General features: G+C 36.0%; 1 protein-coding gene across 4 annotated transcripts in view; it reads right to left on the bottom strand.

Moving 5' to 3' along the window:
* The window catches only part of sh3pxd2aa (SH3 and PX domains 2Aa), a 363,802-nt gene that overhangs the window by 268,164 nt on the left and 74,368 nt on the right, over nucleotides 1-21,270 (bottom strand). Inside the window, exon 1 of one of the 4 annotated variants that reach the window (XM_039776623.1) lies at nucleotides 12,624-12,676. The exons of the other annotated variants lie outside the window; for them this stretch is intronic. Within the exon in view, the coding sequence (XP_039632557.1) occupies nucleotides 12,624-12,626 (3 nt within the window). The 5' untranslated portion in view covers nucleotides 12,627-12,676. Of the gene's footprint in view, nucleotides 1-12,623; nucleotides 12,677-21,270 lie in introns of those variants that run through there. 4 annotated transcript variants of the gene reach the window in all.

Raw genomic sequence — 21,270 nt, forward strand, 5'->3', positions numbered from 1 at the left:
GATCTGCTACTGCTTCAGGGGCCGTGCCCAAGTGCAAATGGAAGATGTTAATGATTGCCGAAAAGGTTAACGTTTTGGATTTGTTGAAGGCTACGATTCTTTTATTTAAAAAGTAGGAAAGGAATATAAGATCTACGGCCGCAGTGTCCTTATAACCAGGGGGCAAAACGAGTTGTAAGTGGATGTAATAAGGCAGTAGTCCGGATGGAATCTGCTTTAGGGATTTGCATTGAAGACTGCCAGAAGAAGAACAACGGCAGTGCTACACAATCGCCTGAAGTGGCTCCTTTAAGGGCTGTAACGCTCTCCTTTGTTGTGCAGTAAAATAAAACTCATTGTTATCGGACAAGTCATCGTGTCATTGTTGGTGAGTAACCATAATTAATTTTCTACTTACAGTGCTTAGTACATGTATGCGTGCGTTTAGTGTCACTGTACACACATTTACTGTATACTATTTTTCTTGTATTGTACGTATTTATTGCTGGTGGCATGTCTATCGTAATGGCTGTAACATATGTGCTATCGGAGACACTCAATATCTTTAAAATAATATTTAGGTTTTACTGTATATAAACAGTGTGTTTATATACATAATTTCAATGAATATTACCTAATATCTAAGAGAATACAAAGGGATTATGCTGTATAACTCTGTTGGGAACATTTATAAACAGTGTGGGAGAGTTTATAAGGACTTAAAATATATAAAAATAACCATAGAAACATATGGTTTCTACTTCGCGGATTTTCACCTATCGTGGGGGGGTCTGGAACGCAACCCCCGCGATCGAGGAGGGATTACTGTATATAAACACTGCTCAAGAAATTAAAGGAACACTTTTTAATCAGAGTATAACATCAAGTGAATGAAACTTCTGGGCTATTGATCTGATCAGTTAAGTAGCAGTGGGGGTTGTTAATTAGTTTCAGCTGCTTTGGTATTAACGAAATTAACAACAGGTGCACTAGAGGGGCAACAATGAGATGACCCCCAAAACAGGAATGGTTTAACAGGTGGAGACCACTGACATTTTTCCCTCCTCATTTTTTCTGACTGTTTTTTCACTAGTTTTGGATTTGGCTACGGTCAGTGTCACTACTGGTAGCATGAGGTAATACCTGGGGCCTCATGTATAAACGGTGCGTACGCACAGAAATGTTGCATAAGAACTTTTACACGTTCAAATCGCGATGTATAAAACCTACACTTGGCGTAAAGCCACGCACTTTTCCACGGTACCTCATGCCTTGTCGTACGCAAGTTCTCCACTCGGTTTTGCAGACTGGAGGCACCCAGCGTCAAAGCAATGGTACTGTTCCTGTGTGGTTACTCATTATTTTCCTGACGCGGCTTTATAAATACACTGAAACTAACCGCATATTGTTTATTAGTGTAACGCATCTGATTGTAATTAATTTGTAACAATATAATGGTCCAGGGAACAGCCATAGTATTCCAAATACCATAACTGCTTTAGCGTTGTTTCTCTCACTGCACCTTCTTCTTCTTCTTTCAGCTCCTCCCGTTAGGAGTTGCCACAGCAGATCATCTTTTTCCATATTACTCTCACTGCACGACTCGGAGTATTTATATCACTGTATCTGAGTGTGAATCACAGCAGCAGCTGATCGGAAAGAGAATTATCGGTATACAGCATCAAGGACAAGCTGTCTCGGCCACTGCAAAACGTTTTAAAGCCTTTCCTGTAAAGACCTCGCGGTTCAGAAACAGTTTCATAACAATAAATTTAAATGCAGTCAATCAATTGCACCTTGTAGAACTGTTTGCACTTATAAGTACAATCACCCCACTGTAAACTTGCACTATAGTTATAATATCGCACAACCTGAGCCACTTTATAAAGCGCGTATTTACATATGATGACGATATAATTTTTAAGGTGAAATGCAGCAAAATATGTTTATTAAATTATACAGATAAAACTTTAACTTCATTTAAATAATCTATATTCTTCACTGGGAGAGTCGTTAAGGATAGAATAATTAAACATGTACTACAAAGATATTTCAATGTTCCTTAAACGTTTTGAAGAATCGGCGCTAAGCTTACAGATGGCTTAACTTCTATTACAGAGCTGATTGTGTGGCGATCGGTTACTTGGGGAAAGAGAAGCACTGACTGCAGTGACGGCTACGCCAATATACTGTATATTGAATATAACACAGAAAGAGAAAATAACAACACAGCTAAAAACGCAGCGTCAAATTTCGGCAAAAGTTAAATGCTTGTGTCATGAGCATGAGGCGGCTATGCAGTGTCTGCAATGGACGAGGCCATCCACTATACATCTCAGTATTTTAGTTATTCAGAGAGCTGTAATATCACGAATGTAATGGATTCTGTGTCCAGTTGGAGGAAGAGAACCGGTTTAAGATCGGGATTTATGAACCGGAAGAAAGTGGAAGTTGGAGTACGCACAGATTCCTGCATCTGGATTTTTCTGTGCGTAAGCACATTTCGGCTTTTGTGCTTATGCCATGTTATAGTGCGAGTTCTACGCACGGCGTTATACATGAGGCCCCTGGTCCCTACAGAGGTTGCACAGGTAGTCCAACTTCTCCAGGATGGCATATCAATATGTGCCATTTCCAGAAGGTTTGTTGCGTCTCCCAGCACAGTCTCAAGGGTATGGAGGAGATTCCAGGAGAAAGGCAGTTACTCTAGGAGAGCTGGATAGGGCCGTAGAAGGTCGTTAACCATTAGCAGAACCAGTATCTGCTCCTTTGGGCAATGAGGAACAGGATGAGCACTGCCAGAGCCTTACAAAATGACTTTCAGCAGGCCACTGGTGTGAATGTCTCTGACCAAACAATCAGAAACAGACTTCATGAGGGTGGCCTGAGGGCCTGCCGTCCTCTAGTGGGCCTTGTTCTCGCTGCCCAGCACCGTAGAGCTCGATTGGCATTTGCCATACAATACCAGAATTGGCAGGTCCACCACTGGCGCCCTGTGCTTTTCACAGATGAGAGCACGTTCACCCTAAGCACATGTGAGAGACATGAAAGGGTCTGGAGAAGCCGTGGAGAATGTTATGCTGCCTGTAACATCCTTCAGCATGACCGGTTTGGTGGTGGATCATTGATAGTCTGGGGAGGCATATCCATGGAAGGACACACAGGCCTTGACTGCAATTATGTATCAGGATGAAATCCTTGAACCCATTTTCAGACCCTATGCTGGTGCAGTGGGTCCTGGGTTCCTCCTGGTGCACGACAATGCTGGCCTCATGTGGCTACAGTGTGTAGACAGTGCCTGGAGGATGAAGTAATTGATACCACTGACTGGCCCCCACACTCGCCTGACCTAAATCCAATAGAAAACCTCTGGGGCATTATGTTTCGGTCCATCAGAAGTCGCCAGGTTGCACCTCAGACTGTCCAGGAGCTCAGTGATGCCCTGGTCCAGATCTGGGAGGAGATCCCCCAGGACACCATCCATTGCCCCTACGTTGTCGAATATGCATACAAGCACATGAGGGCCATACAAACTTAGTACGATTTTGAGTTGCTACAATGAAATTTCGCAAAATGGACTAGCCTACCACATCGTTTTTTCATTTTGATTTTCAGGGTGTCTTTGAATTCAGCCCTCTGTAATTTGATCATTTTCATTTTAATCAAACAATGTGGCATCCTTTCGTTCCTAACACATTACCCAATCCACATGAGTATAGATATCTAGCATGAATTTTTTTTCCCATTGAGATCTGATGCGTTTTCAAATTGTTCCTTTAATTTCTTTCAGCAGTAAATTATTGTTATATGTGCATTTCATATTACTGATATTTTTTTTATTTGGTTGCCTTGCATTCTGATTTGCATATAAGGATGCATTTCATCTTGATATGTTGGGACATCAATGTGTTGTGACTATTGTTGTAGTAATTTATGCAGAAATCTTTCATAGCCAGCAGACAAGTGCTCAGGAGAGACATTACAGCTTTCATTTTTCATATATAAATTCAGAATGCATTGCATGCTGCCAGTTTTTCATAATTATATTTAGGTAGCCTGATACCTCTCTTGCAAAATTTTGCTGCAGTTAAATTTATTGCATTTTGCCTTCCTTGGTGGTAAATCTGACTTTGGTGTTTTCACTCAGCATATTTCTTTTTACTCTTGCGTTTCTTTGAGGCTCACTTGTTTAACTGATTTTTTTTTTTCCTTAAACCAACTAAACCCAATAATGGAAGATGGGGACCAGTGAATATCTCAACAGCAACAGGTACATGGGAGGAAAGAGCCCTGGACAGGATATCAATCCATTAGAACACACACACACGCACACAGCACACACACACATACACATACAGTCACTCACTCACTCATGCAGGGCATAATCTGAATTCACCAATTAACCTAACTAACACAAAGACTTGTTTAAATTACTTTTCTGTTATTTAAGACTATAAGTACATATTTTATGCTATATTTATTGCATCTTAGGCAACTGACACAGTAGGTTCTATCTCTGGAAAATAGTAATATTTAAAATCTGAATTTAGTCACATTATTATACCAGAATAGCAACAGAGCTTTGATTATGGTTTAATACTGTAATACATGAATAATAAGCTATGCAATTAAGCATACTATTTAGGGTGGCACAGTTGTATATTGCCAAACACTACTGCTTTACATTCCTGTGTTCAAATTCCAGTAAAAGCACCAGAAAGCACACTCTTCAGATGACTCATATCCGAAAATCACAGTGTGGGATAACAACTGGCAACTCTAACTTGGCCAAAAATGGATGACTGTTGATGTGTGCTTCAGTATGCCCTGTTAAGGACAGGAACTTTGCCCTGTTTAGCAGTCAGTAGTATTAAGCTTTCCATAACCCTAAATTGGATAAATGGGTTAGAAGATAAATGGATGGATCCAATATATTATTTAAAGATGCTAGCCTTTTATTATTCATTTTCATTCATCAGTCCATTATTTTCAAGCATTCTTGACAGACTGAAGATTGTATAAACCCTGTCTGACCATAGATCAGTTGTGTATATACACTTGTAAATGAATCATGTACTTGCATGTACATGTACATTAATTAGTGAAAATGGGGAAACTTAATCTAAAGCAAGAAAAGAGCAATTTACATGGAAAGTCCAATTGTAAGAAATTTTTACAGTATCAGAATTTTAGAATACAATATCCTTTAGCGGTTTAACCAAAATAGGTAGGTTTTAAAAACTGTCATGTCAGTTTGTTTCTGACTGCTCAAGAAAGGAAACAAAATCACTTACCAAGATCTGAATTATGTAAGAGCCATGTGCCTGCTCTATAAGACAAGCTTTTCAACTATACAAAGCTGCACCCAGTGCTTAGAATAAAAAAATACCTATAGCATTTTAAGTACATTCATAAGGATTTTATCAATTCAGTCACTTATGCATTACTTCCTAAGCTTAAGCAACAGAGTAAAACTAGGTACAAGCCATACACAGAATTTGAAAAGAAGATGACTACTGTTTATAGGGGACAAGTATAGTGCTCTAGTTAACAATAGAATACCTGAAGTTTACGATTTTTTTTTCGTTGTCCCTGATCTCCTTAAATTTTCCTGACATATGGCAAGAAACTAATAGCTTCTTATCACTGCACTAATAACCTGCTTTTGTTTTGCAAAAGTGTGGTTTAGCAGAATGCACCCTGCTACATCCCCCCGCCACACACACATTCAGTTAGGTGAAATACCATGATTTGAAATACATACACTTCATGTGTGTTCTGTGTGTACAACGATCTGTGTAAATATACTGTAGAATGACAGAGAAAATATGAGCCAAGAAATGCGGAACACATGGCTAAAACAGAAAATGTTTTCAAGTCTTATAGTAATAATGACATAATTTTGAGGTGAAGTGTAGGATGTATAAAGACTGAAGCCCAAATATCCAAGAAAAAATTTCACAAAAAGGTAACAAAACAAGTATGCTTTTATTCAATAAAACCAAAGAAAAAGAAATTGCTCAATTGACATGTTGCTGAAGCCCAACTATCAGTGGGACAAAGTAAAAGACGTTTGCATACATGTATTTGCACATTTTATTTTCAACCAGTTGTCTCAGATCTCTGTAGAGATCTGCATAAATGGCGCAGTGGATGTGGATAAGCTACCATTTAGCAATGGCAAGGTAATAAGTTTGAATCCAACGTCATCTCTGCATTTAGCACTGCTATTATTATTATTATTATTATTACTATCACATTAATATCAAGATGTAATTTGAGCAATCTTTTGTATTCAGTTTTATTCTTGGATTCTTGAATAAAACTGAATTTGAATGACTTTTTTATTCAGTTTTATTCTTGGATTCTTAAAAAAAAATCATTCAAATGACATGTTGATGTGAATGTCTGTGTGCGAGAAAAAGTAACATCCATCATAGACTCTGCAGTGTCGGTTTGCTCAACAAGACACCAAGAAGAAATGATTGAACTGCGTTTGAGTGAAAGTGGACATGTCTACTTCGTATCAATTGATAGTTGGGCTTCAGTTTTTACAAATTGCCAGTAACATGTAAATTGAACAATTTCTTTTTCTTCAGTTATATTCTTGAATAAAATCAGTTATTTTGTTATCCCTTTTGTTTATTTGATATTTATACTTCAATTTTCACACATTATATACTTCACGACAGAATTCTGTCATTATTACTATAACATAAGAAAAAGTTTGTTTTAGTTTCTATTTTAGTTATGTGTTCAACATTTCTTGCCTCGCATTTCCTGTCCACCTACACAGATCGTTATAGGCACAGAACACACATGAAATGTATGTGTTCTAAATAACGATATATTAATTTACCCTATACAATTCCAGACACCTCACTCCCAAATAAAGCTGGGAGAATTGTGTGTCTGACTTGACTTCAGCTGCCTCAGTGGGGGATAGGATAGAAGACTGCTTGTTAATTGTGCTGACTGACACATTTGCAAAACAAAGACACTGATGAGGTGCGAGGGAATTAAAGGTGACCTGACATTACAAATTTTTTAGTAGGCTTCAGGGATTATAGTGTTAAACACAACCTTAGCTAAACAAGAACATTAGCCTCATATAAAATGTAGAGATTCTATGGATCTATCTATCTAAACATGTTTGCTGCAAAAGGACAGTTTTTACATTCATGCTTTAATGTGTCAAATGATATATTGTTCTCTGTGGTTTATCGTTAAAAAGCACAAGCTAGGACAGAAACAACATCAAAGCCTTAAGTAATTAATAATCTGTGGCACAACAGGTTCTTTACCTCCCTTCACTCTTAAAACCGCCTCATTTAAAAAAAAAACACTTTTTGCAGCACAGCTCTTAGTAACCCACATTTGGCTATTACGAATGGTCTTTTAGCCAGGAATTGTATACTTAAAGATCTGAACTAAGTTTGTTTTTACACATACATACTGTCACACCCAGCAATTAAATTAAAATATTGCTCATTTTGCATATATACACTGTACAGTGTGCACTACTGAGAAGATATGATGCTCATTACTGTGCTTCTGTACAGTATATCATAATCTTCTAAGTCGTCAAAGGTAAAGGCACCTGTCAAATACAAAACAGCAGCTGAAACATCCTCAGAATACAACACATTTCTAAACTATGTTGACTTAGGCTATTTTGTTGTTGAAGAAAAATTCTACCACACGGCATTTAATCTACCAGTTGGTTTGGGAATAGGTAGAGAAATGAAAAAAAAACTCCATCAACAGGTATGAGTATATTTTTCTTGTTTTCATTAGTAATATTTTAGCATAAGAAATTGGATTTCTCCAAAAACAAAACTGGACTTTAGATCAGCCCTCAAATGCTAACATTAACCAGAAGATGGCAAAAAAACTGGACAGTATACCACTCTGTAAACTGAATCCTGTACATTCCGACAGCAACACCTAAGATTTTTAGATTTAAAGAATGCACATCTATGATTATCACTTTTTTGAACACTAGTTCATCCAAGGCCTGTCAACTCAGAACAATGCTATTTTTCCAATTTTAATGTATGATTGTGTTTATAACAATGACACAAACCCAATAATCCTGTTAGCTGGTAACACAAATGCAGTGGGTTTGATTACCAATAATGAAAAAGAGTCCTACACAGAAGGATTAAACTCATCACTGAATGGTGTAATGACAACTGACTGTCCGTTAACACCAAATCTATGGAGTTGATTGTGGACTTCAGGAGACACTGAGTAGGTTATGTGCCTATTGCTGTGGTAAGAGCTCTTAATGGACTGAAACTGTGACACGAGTCCCTGCCATGTTAAAAGGGTCAATGGTACCTTTATTGTTTTTATAAGATTTAACAAAATCAAAGTATTTTTCATCATACTGTAAGATATGATGTCATTTAATTGAAGTGAAGCTAAATTGAACTCATCCAGAATGGAAGTAATCTTTTCACACTGTGGAATAAGGTATTAAAATTAAATACAGTTAAAAAAACAATTAAAGTATATAATTGAATTTCAAAAGTGGAAGTGTTGTCTGTTTTATTTACATTATCATCCATCTTCACAATATATTATTTAAAAGTATCAGTGCTATATAAAAAATCAGTGTTAGATGTTTTGCTCCAGTGATTTGAAAAATCCCTTATTATGATGCTCTAAAAAAAGAAAATGTTTTCAGAATCATTGCTGTTAAGAGTTGTTCTTTCTTATGCTTTTCTCTCCAGCTTAATGTATTAATCTACGTAAGACATGGGGTTTCATGATGTCATGTACAGTATAGGGTTGAAATTATGTGTATTTTTTTGTTGTTTTTATTAATTTTGAACTATAAGTTGTCATGTCTGTATTTTACTTTTGTTGATTAAATACGTAATGTGATAATAATGTTCTGTGTTTTTTAACGTTGTCAAGTTACATGTTCTTTGTTTCTGGAGGCCCAAAAGGCAGAACTACTCTGATGTCACCACTCCTGGGCCATCCTTCTGGATATACAAGATTTTTCTGGCTTTCTGGATTTCTTTTTGCTCTGTTAAAGAATTCAGACTTTTAGTTAACACATTGGCTCTTTGTGCCTTTTTTCTCTTTTGATGTTTTCTTTATAAAGAAATCATTATCTTATAAAGATTCTTAATTTGCCCAGTTAATACAAGTCAACGGTCAATGATTATGTTTCTCTTGTGGGGTTTATGGTTATATTTTGAAACATTTAAGTTTATTTTAGTGGCTTTCATTTTCAGCTTGTGAATCCTGAGACTGGCCGCTGGAGCTGAAATAAAGCCCACCAAGGTGAGGCCTTTTCCAGGCAGGCAAAATATGACTGGCCTGGCCAGAAAAACCTTTTATGAAGAACTTGGAGGCCTTACATCCTTTTTGCCTTGGAGGAAGCTCCACTTATAACATGGGGCATACATCTCTAGACTCAGATTATAAAATATATCCTTAATTAGAACATGCTTGTCAGAGATGTTTTATTTAGCCAGAGTGTTGATTACGTCTTCTACTTATACCCTACTAGACTACAGTTTTCACATAACTATCAGAGCACTACAAATTCTCATCTCTTTTTGGAACAGCACCTGAAGGATTCAATGCTTTATTAATTCCTTGGTGCACTATTTTCCTAAAGTGGCATCAGTCTAACTCATCTACCACAGTACAGCTAGAAACTAAGCTTCTGTGTTACTTAAAATTACAGAACATTAAATTTACATTATGAAGTACAGCTCCTTTACCAATCCCATTTAGCAGTCAACGAGCAGGAGGGTCAGTTAAGGCAAGCTATTCAGCAACATTAAATTTTATTAAAATTCTTTTTCTATTATATCTTCTTCTACTCCTTCTCTTTACTGTCTTGGGGGAATGGGGCTTTCAAAATAACTTAGATAAAGCACTCGATATACAATATATTAATTGTTGTTGACTTACTGAATTATAATGTGTCTATTGACATTTTTAAATAATACAAAAAATACTCAAAAAGTGGAGTAGTGAATATTTACATACAGAAAAGGTGTCATTTCATATGGATATCTTAAACTAACCTTATTTTGCACTTCATTTTTCAAAAAATATCTAGTATCTTTTGTCTCACTTTAAATTAAAAGGCAATTTACAGAGTTTTTTATTTTATGACAAAGCCTTTATAATCTTAATGCTTTCAAACTCTAAATAGTCTAGATAGTGACTCTAAAACTATACCTCCTCTTCAGACATCAACAAATCTGCTTTATCCAGTATAGAGTCCTAGGGAGCAGAAAGTACAGGGCTTTGCTTGATACTTTGCACCTAGAATGAAATGATGGTATGGGGTGCAGGTAAAGAAAAACATGTGGATCTGAAATATCTTTTTACAATTGTTCTTCTCAGAACTAAACCACCTGGTAGTTGCTTGCAGCAGTGGATATTTAAAAGCATAAAACAGTCACAAATGAGAGACCTCTGGTTTAAAAGCAATACGGAATGGGAGTATTACAACACATTCATCATACAGGATGGAGTACAGTGTAACTCTGTTTAATGCAGATGAGAATGGTACAGGATTAGCCAGAAGTGTTATGGATTCTTTGGAAAGTGAGTAGACCTCTTGGGAAGCCCAGGATCCAATACTGCACTGGAAGCTGATTATCTTGAGTGCACTTATGCACACCATCACTGCTTGGAGTTGTCATTTGAACTGACTTAATTTGTTTAGAGCACCAGAGCTCCTACAGTAAATCCACATATTTGTTTGTGGGTTTTTTTTTGAACAATTATTGTTTAAAAGTTTGTATCATGATAAATGAATGAATCATTCAGTTTAATTTGTTTTTATTTAATTCTATACCTTTCACACCTAAAATGATATCCAGTCATTTTAAAAGAATAAATGAATGACTACATTTTAAAGCAACCAGAATACAATGCTTCATGTACTACGTCACATTTTAAGTTGTTTCTTTTAACATGTGGTCTTATAACCTCTGGATTTCAGCTCCTGTGTGTTAATGCATCTACAGCCAAAAAGATGTAATTTCTGCATACCATAATTGTCATGGCTCAGCCAGGATTCCTCCCATGGGTGGAGTTAAAATTAATGTTTTATATCGTCTTTGTTCATCCTCAGTTCTTTTGTATGTATTAAGCTTACTTGTGTTGTTTACTTGCCATTGATTGTGCCTAAGTTTCAATGCCTCGACTATGTTCCATGTGGTTTGTGGGGTTCTCCCAAGAAGTGAAACCACCTGCCAATCACCATCAGGAATTGCCCTCCGCCCTATAAATTGGAGGGTCTCCCACAGTTTCTGGTGGTTTATTTTGAATGTACCAGGGAATTTAAGTGAGTTCTTGTGTTTTTCCTGAACTTATCCTTTTTGATATCTCTGTATTTTTGACCTCTGTGCTCGGTTTTATGATTTTGCCTTGGGATTTCTCTATTGGGACTGTGTTTACCTTAAATTGCTATGTGCTTTTAGGCAACTCCATTTTTTTATTGTACTCTACAAAGCTTAAGTGTGTGACACAAAATTGTTGTGAAGAATAAAACCTTGTTATTTTTATTATGTTCCTGTTTTTGCCAGTTTATCTAACTTGGGTTTGGTGTTATATCCCCCATTACTGAAAGTGCTTTCGCAATTTTTGCAACTCTTCAAGGCTCACAATCCTAGGGACACCTAGTTCATATTAATAAACACTTAAAGCTCATGATGAATTGAAAGTGTGCCACTGGTGTAATAGGACTGGATCACTAAATTAGAAAATAGCCTCTATACAGTACTTTTGGCTTTACATGCCTGCTGGAACTCAACAACTAAAAAACAAACAATGTGAATCTAATAATCTAAAACGCACATCACATTCAGCAATTTGTTTTGCATCAGCCCTGTTTCTACGTAAAGAAAGAAAACACTGACTTTTCAAAGTTTCTAAATGTATATTCACACATAAGAATATGGTAAAAAAAAAACATAAAATGTGTGTCAAGAAAGATTTTGAATGAAAATAGTAACTTTTAAATAGTTAACATACTCTAGTAACTAAGGAAAAATATATAACCTAACCAAAAAATAGCAATATATATTAAACAACACACAACAGATCCTTCTAGAAGCTGTGGAATTTTTGAAGGAACATTCTACTTTGTAACCTTGCTTTCTAATTTACTTGCATACCATTATATAACATAAAGAAATGACGTCACCCAATTATTATAAACTTGTACTTTTAAAGACTATGAAATATTCTACTTTAAAATTCACATGCTGATAGTAATTACATTTGTTCGCACTTTCCCTATATAATTGAATGATGGCAAAATGTATCAATGGCCAGCACTCCTTCCTTTAAATGCCTCTCTCGTCATGGTGTTTCCTCTTCTTACATTTCGTAAGTTTATTCATTTAAATATCTTAGAATTAACTCCATATTAATGAGCACCACAACCTCAAATTACCAATCAAAGTCTCTTGCCTCCTGGTCTTCTGTTATTTGGCTGCAGGCTAGCAGTCATTAAAATTAATGTGGTTCCTCATTTTAATTTTAGTGCCCCTCTTTGGCTTCCCAATAAATCTCAAATAGACCCCCTAGATTTCTCATTGTTCTACTTTGTCCTTTTTTTATGATTTCAAACTACATTCAGGATTGAAATTTCATACCATTATTTCATATGCTTTGGGAGCTTGGTCCAATGTAGAGAAGTTTCATGTTCAAGTTTTTATTTGTCATTCCAGCCATATCTAAAATACAGTGGGATTAAATTGTTACTCAAGACTAGAAAATGTGCAAAAAAGGGAAATGGACAAAAAAACACAAAAAAGTAAACCAAGACAATGTTAAAATTCATAAGGTCCAACCAACACTTATGTAAAATAGTCAATTAATACTATGGCTATACTAAATAAATAATTGTGTGAACAAAACTGGCTTGTTATGTGCATGTTACAGAGAATTTTGGCAGTCTTATTGCCTGTGGAAAGAAGCTATTGCACATTCTGGCTGTTCCTGATTTTATGGAGTGATAATTCCTACCAAATCGCAAGAGATCGGGTGTGAGCACTCTCTCACAATGCAGATGGCTTCTTGCATCTCTCCTTAAAAATGTCCTTAATGGAGGGGGAGAGAGAACCCAATAACCCTTTCAGCCATCCTCACCACAGGTTTGCCGAATCTTCCTAATAGATACACTGCAGTTTGTGAACCAGGGGCCTCATGTATAAACAACAGATGCATAAAACCATGTGTACGCCAAGTTCCATGCACTTCCTCTTTACAAATCCAATGAACTTTTTTTTGAACGTATGTGCCTACAGCCCTACCCTGACTCCTCCCAGAATGTCATATATTTTAATATGCAAATCAATATAAATTTCACCTTCTGTTTGGCCTTTTTTTAAAAAGAAGATGGACACTCGAAAGTTCCAAGTTCAGAAAGTCACACAGTTCCCAAAACAAAAAAGAAGATATCAAAATCGACATAAAAAGGCAAGTCACAGCACACCACTTGTTTATTCTGTTTCAGACAACATTACAAACGCTGACCCGCATGCAGATAGATAGATAGATAGATAGATAGATAGATAGATAGATAGATAGATAGATAGATAGATAGATAGATAGATAGATAGATAGATAGATAGATAGATAGATAGATAGATAGATAGATAGATAGATAGATACTTTATTAATCCCAAGGGGAAATTTACACTAACATGACTGCATGCAGTGATGGTGCTGCTGTGCCCAGCACATCATCACATGCTGGCTGTACACACCCCTCTGCCTTGGAAACTGCTAGGCAACCATCTGGCTGTGTGCTGACGGATGTTGTTCTGGAGTCACAAATGCAATAGTGGATGCTGTAAGAGACGTGGCAAATGTACTAAAGACTACAAATTAATTGGCTGAAATATAAATGCTGCATCCAATTACCTGTTTATACCTTCTACTAATTACATTCAAACAAAGCTGTAAGGCTGTCTGATTTGGCACATACTTTGGTGAGTCAGAGTCAGGTTCATCATTTCACATCTCTTCAGGAACTGGCAAGCTGCAACACACTTTCTTTGGACTATAGAGCAGCACATTAATGGAGTGAAACGCATTCGATTTACATAAGCAAATTCTTTCTCTGAAGGTGCGTTTATAGCATATCATCGGTGCCAAGCAACACAATGGATCGATTCTCTTTACTTGGCTATTTGAGGTGACTCGCTATCTTTAAAAGAACTGCTTGCCTTGCTGCACTAGTTGGGAAAAGCACCTGCGACTGTACGGAGTTGCCATTTTCATAGGTCCTCCAACTATATATGATGTAATGCCTGCTCCTTCTTTTGGTGATTTTTCCCTTGCTGATGTAAATTGTACAGCATCATTGCAATAGCAATGTGTGTGTCACTGACCGATCAGATTACATCTGGAAAACTGGATGTTGTGCTTTGAGGTTTCGCATTTCAACCACAGCGTAAGGAAATCTTATATATCTGGATGAGAAATGGATAATACCATCCTGTACAGCTGGCATGGCGCGACTTGGTGAGGTTTGTGAAATATCCGATCAGTCAGCAAGTTCACATTGAAATGCTCCTGTAGTTAAAAACCCAAGAGTGGACAGAACAGCAAAGGAGTAGGTACAGCACAATTCTTCAAAGTCTGCCTTTGTAAAGCCAGTGCCAGTTAAGCACACAGCTCCAAGAGGATAGCTCTTGGAAATCAAAATTGACTTAGAAGCCAGTCATCTATAAATATGCATTCTCTTCTAATTCTTCTATTTGTGATTTCTTCTAACAACGCTAAAGCAGCTATGGTAGTTGGAATAGTTTAGACATTCCATGCACAATTATATTGTTACAGAATGATTACAATCAAGTGAATTAAAATTGTAAATAACATGAAATTAATTTCAGTGTATGTGATAAATCCAGCGTCATTGATGTGAATATGACACACAAATAGTAGCACTACTTTGATGCTGGGCTCCGCCAATTTGCAAAACTGAGCAGAAACTTTTGTATGCAAGGGCTACTGTGAAAATATGCGTGGCTTTACGCCAAGTTGAGTTTTTATACATCTCAAAGTGTGTGAGGAAATGGGACTACACAACATATTTATGGGTATACACCATTTATAGATGAGGCCCCAGGACTTTATGCTGCTTGTCAGGATATTCTCAATAGTGCCCAGTAGAAGGTGGTGTGGATGAGAGGAAGGATTCTTACTTGCTTTAGCCTCCTAAGGAAGTGAAACCTCTGCTGAGCTTTCTTGACCTGGTGTGTAGTATTGAGAGTTCAGGAGAGATCCTCAGTGTTGTAGACACCCAAGAATTTTGTGCTGCTGATCCTCTCTACAGGAAAGCCACTGATATGCAGGGGGAATGCTCATCCTTTATTCTAAAGTCCACAATCAACTCTTTTGTCTTTTTGAAATTAAGGAACAGATCGTTATCCCCACACCAGCTCAATAACTGTTCCACTTCTGCTCTCTAAGATGTTTCACCTTTATTATTGCTAAGTCCCAGTACTGATGTTTCATCAGCAAACGTAATGATTTGATTTGTGCTGGATTTGGCAATTTAGTCAAGTGTTAGCAGAGCAAAAAGAAATGGACTGACTGAGCACACAGCCTTGAGGGACCCCATTCTCAGTTTGATGGTGTGAGTGCCAACACATACTGTCTTTCTCTTTCTGACAATAAGTACAAGATCCAGTTGCAAAGTGAGGCGTTCAATGCGAGCATAGAAAGTTTCACTATTAGCTGCTGTGGGATGACAGAATTAAGGGCTGAACTGAAGTCAATAAACAAAACCCTGGCCTAATTGTTTTCACACTAAAACATTTTTCTCCAGGTTGGATAGTATGGTGTGAAGGACAAATGTGACCCGAGTCATCTGTGGACCAACTGGCACGATGCACAAACTGTAAGGGGTCGCATGACTAGTCATTTGAAGCACTTCATCATGGCAGAGGTCGGTATAACAGGCCAGTAGTCTTTGAGGCAGGATAGTTGTTTTCTTGGGCACAGGAACAATGGTGGCAGTTTTAAACTGTGTAGGTATGGCAGACTGCTTGAAATTGATGTTAAAGATGTCTGTAAAAACACCTCCTAACTCAGCAGCACATACTCACCCAAGTTATGAAGGTTTTGAAGGCTGTAACATCACCAATGCTCTTCTCTATATTGTCAAGAACGGAACCAGTGTTTTCTTTGACATTCGTGTGTAAATCATTGTATGTGGCAGCTCCTCTGAACATGCTCAATTGAGTGCTTGTAAAATAGTCCTGCAGTACTTCTCTCATTCAAATATTAACCAGAAGAAGTTATTATATAAATCACATTGGTCTCTCAATGAAAATCCCCTGACCCTCTTTTTTTTTACTTTACTGAAATATTAAGTTTATTTTATTTATTTATTTATTTTTAATTTCAGCAGCACAGACAGATGGGTCATCTGGTCCTAATGTAGAAAGAAGGAAGTGACTGGTAAAGCTAGTCCAGGGTCACTGACCATACTTTGTGTCAGACCTTTTCTTCACTTTTTCCATTCCATCTCTCATATGGGGTCTGTGCTAATGTAGATTCTTTCTCTCTGGATACTTCAGGCAGTTTCTACCTTTTGTTTTTCTTTTGCTATTTCCTACAAGGCTGGGTTAGAGTGTGGGGGTTTTGGGTGGGAGTTTCATGTATTTCTTTAATTTTCCCCAAAAATGATTGTGGTGTCTTAAACGTTATTCAGTACTTCATATTTTACTGTAAATAAAATCTGTTCGCAAAAAGAAAAAAAAAGCAGAAATGATTACATCACACTTGAAGGCTTATTTATAATTTTTATAAAGAAAGCTCCAAGACAACATATTCCACTGAAATATGCTTTAAAAAGAGCTGTGCAGTATTTCACAATTAAAGTCAATAGGCAGGGAAAGAAACATTCTACTGTATTTGACAGCTCTAATAAAGTCTAACTAAAATATGGATATGTAATCAAAGTACTTCTATTATTGTTTTCATTTATTTTTTAAACCTATCCAAGCAAAGTTTATGTAGGATGTAAAACACCCTTTCATCAAGAAGTAATTTAAATGAAGATATACTGCTATATTCTAGCATAGACACATTTGGTGAACTGAATGGTCTGGTCTCATTACAATTGTTTTAATTTTCTAATTTAATGTTCTACTTACAAAAATACACAAACTATAAGCAAATAATATGGGTAGTGATTAATAGTAAAGATTCAAATTAACAGTGTTAGATTTTTTAATTTGAACTACTCTAAATAATAGTTACTAAATGTGAGTGAACATTCTGTTTTCTCTTCCTGCAGGAGTTGCAACAAATACATTCTTGCCAGAAGTAAATGTTTCACTGTATTAAAGGGTATGTTTTGCAAGCTGTGATCTACATTAATTTCACTTTTATTGTCTGCAGCAATTAAGAATAATGAATGACTGTTTAATGTATGCAGTCTCAAGATTTGTAACATAATCAAACAACAGTTTAAGAAAAACTATTATACACTTGCTATGTTAAGTGCATACAGACCATTCAATCAATAAGTAAAGAAGTATTAATCTATTCTGAAAATGATATACAACCACAAAGACAGAAAAAAACTAAAATGTACAAAGTACTATCTTATATTGTTGTACAGTAAGTGAAAAGGGTAGATGCAATATGAAAAATTAAAAAACCAAATCCTGCAGCCGGTTGCGGCCTGTGTGGCATTTGTATGTTTTCCCTGTGTTGGTTTTCCTCAGAGTTCTACTGTTTTTCACTCACATTGTGAAAGATGTGTTTGTTATGTTGTCTGTTGACATTGTGCATGACTGGTGTGACTTCCAGGGTTCTTTGCTGATTTGCATTCATTGCTCTCAGGAAAGGCTGAATTGAATTAAGTGGGATGAAGAGTGTTATATTATGATATATTCATGTCTTTTCACTGTGTTCAGTAGTACTACTAGTCATTAAAGAAACTGGAAAGAGATTAGAGAGAAAACTTAGAGGTGTATTAAACAAAAAAAGTACACACATGCACAACAGGTGGGTTTATTAATATAGCCAAGAGAAGACAATGGACAGATTTGTCGATCATGAGGGAAATAATGTGGCAATTTCTCAGCTGGATTGCCATTACTGAAGTGTCTCAACCTCTGTCAGCTTTCTTTCAATTCCTGAGTGTTTTGTTCTTTTAGCCTAAAGCGTGTGCCAGGGCTATTCAGCATGTTCAAACAACCAAGATACAGCCTTTATTGTGTTTGCAAATAATGGAATCTGCAGGAACCTCATGCAGGCAATAAAACCTTTCAACATCCCTGTGTTTATGTGAGATTTTTAAATCAGATCCTAACTGAGGAACTGCCAGCTATAAGTGCTATAGGGGATTGTAGGTGTTTAATTGGGTCTTCCTCGGGTTATTGCACATCTGAGCAACACTGTGTGGGGGCTTGACTCAGTAGCAACTGCAAAACACTTTGAACTGTCAAGAGTTTAGAGAGTCTTTCATGCTTAATTTATTTTAACAAAAACTTTCTACTAAAACAACCACAGAGAATAAAATGCTTACGTCATTTCTATGAAAGCAGTGCACCACACACAGTACAATAAAAGCCAAGGCAAGCATAAAGACTGACCAGATGGAGAAAAATATGTCTGGTGGTGAAAAAGAATACTAAGATTAATTAGTAGAACTATCACACATGTAGCAGTACTAAAATAATTTTAAGTATATTTAATGAACTTGTTTTTAAAAGCCCCCATAAATTGTATCCATGACTACTCTATTGTTGTACATAACTTTACTATAGTGGTGAAGCCACATTTAATATCTTTATTTTTTGCATTGTTGATATTATACAGTATTCTTCTTACTATGCTATCTTAATTACCTATTTTGAATTTTGATCTTGTCAATCAAATTAGCATAAAATATTTTCTAAACATAAATGCGCTAACTCTTCACTAATTACTTTTCTTCTGACAGTTCCAGTCATCTACATTTAGCTGTGTTATGCTTCTACAGGTTTCATGTTGGAACAAAGACAATCAGACATTACATCTGCAGTTGAACTTGTACAAAAAGTCATTAAAAGATGCATGCTATTACTGGAAAATGACAGCTTTGAAAACAGGATGGAGCTATAAACACAAAATGATTTGGGTAAAAAGTGGAACACAGGTGACTTTTATTTTTTTGCTTTTCTGTTTGTTGGCCAGCTTCACTAATAAGATGCTGTCACTGTTGGGGATGGTAGGCCAACTGACTGAACTTTAATAAAACTTTAAACCCTTTATTGGTTCTACAATGTGGCAATTACCACAATATGTACCTGTAATGTTCATTTTATTTACAGTTTGATATTGTCTGAAAGAAACTTGTCTTTCTTAATTTTTTAACATTTAATTGAATTTATTAAAAGCAATTAACATTCCATAGAAGCCAGTCAAACTTGACAAGAACTAATATCAAATCAATCATCCTCCCATGAGAAAGAGAGCAAAGCCAACAGCCAGAGAAAAACTTAGAGCAGAAAAAAAAGACAAGGAACTTGTCTTTCTTCTTCTTCAAAACCATACACTGACAGGCTTGTTGGTGTAGAATTGTGCCTGGAAATGTTGCTATATATTTTGCAAAAATTTGTTTAAGTAGGTAGTTTAATTACAAATAAATACAGAATACTCAATATTTATATAAACACTGGCATTAGTGTAATGTTGCTGCAAAGGAATCTCAATTTTGTCTGCTTAATTGCAGCCCATAACTTATTATGTGTTCCATCTATAAAAAATCTCTGTGAACTGTAACACATCCAACACTTGGAAGTTATCTTGGATAAACTTGTCAACCAGATGTAAAGCAACAGAATGCACTACTTTCTTACCAGAAAATATTTAAATTATTACAGCATAAACCCCTCCAAATCTCACCTCATTCACCTAGTGTGAAATTCTAAAATAAGTTATAAGTATAAATTCAAACCTGCCACTCATGACTTCACATTGCTAATGAGATATATGGCTGGTGTCGACAGTTTATGACCAAATCTACGCATATACAGTGCATTCACAATTGTAAAATTTCATATATTATTATTATTATTTTTAACAAATTTGCCAAAAAGTCCTGTTTTCACTTTGTTATTCTGCGGTATTAAGTGCTGCTAGATGAGGGAAAAAAATTAATGTATTAAAATCAAATGTGAAAAAAATTAAGGACTCTAAATACTTTTTGAATACACTGTATATTTGTACCTAAATCTGCTATAAAATATGGAAAAATAATAAAATTACAAAGAAAAATGTATTACTCCTACTTGGAAACACTACTTACATAATTCTATCATTAACTTTACTCAAAACCATTTTCTTCTTCAGTTACACTTTAATTACAGTTTTTAGAGTAAGTCAACTAAAAGAAGTGAAAACATATGTGAAATGTTCCATAAAGGATTGACAAACTTCAGTCTGACTGTGTAATAAAAGCTAAAATGAAACACTTTCAATGCTACTTTTTTGCTTCTTTAAACATCCCACCCATCCATAGTTTCAAACAAAATACGGCTGGTTTTAAATAAATACCTTGCACTAAACAAACATACAGTACTCTGGAAACACATCAGTTACATTTAATTGACGCATCAGTGATAACAAATGCATCTAATTGAAGAGATAGACTACCCTAATTGAAGCACTGTCTTTGTTTTGATATACTATAATTGTATAGCAGACTTACTTGAGCTTGTGAGCATACACAGTATGGAAAACAAACCCACTCATTGCAATAAAAAGTAAAGAAAACCACTTCTGAAAGAAAACAATGTGTACCTCAGCCTTTAAGTCATAATGAAACCCATGCTACTATATTTGTAATTTTCTGTCATTTTCCCTACAATCTTTCATGACTGCTTTTCAAGCTGCACTTCTTCAGCCTGCAGAAATACAAAACTAAAAGAATTCTTTACAGCCTCTCATTCTTTCAATGATGTATTTTAATGCTAGCATTTGCTAGTACAGTACTGTTCTTCTCATATTGTCAGTTTATAGCAAAAAAATTAACAAGGCCAAAGTTCTCTTTTTTCAATTAAAAAATAAAAATGTATATGATAAATTCAGGACTAATAGCAAATACGGCTGTTTAAAGTATTCTATTTTTATTAATCAGGGAGGTTGCCGCAGTCAGTGGGCAGGATGGTATATTGGCTAAATCACCCTTCTGAACCAGAAGGCTACCTGTTCAAATCCCACTTGTAATTCACTGTGTAACCCTTAGCAAGTGGTTTAATTTACCCGAGCGTCAAATTTAGAAAATAAATG

The sequence above is a fragment of the Polypterus senegalus genome, chromosome 1, assembly GCF_016835505.1.
Source record: "Polypterus senegalus isolate Bchr_013 chromosome 1, ASM1683550v1, whole genome shotgun sequence".
NCBI lineage: Eukaryota > Metazoa > Chordata > Cladistia > Polypteriformes > Polypteridae > Polypterus > Polypterus senegalus.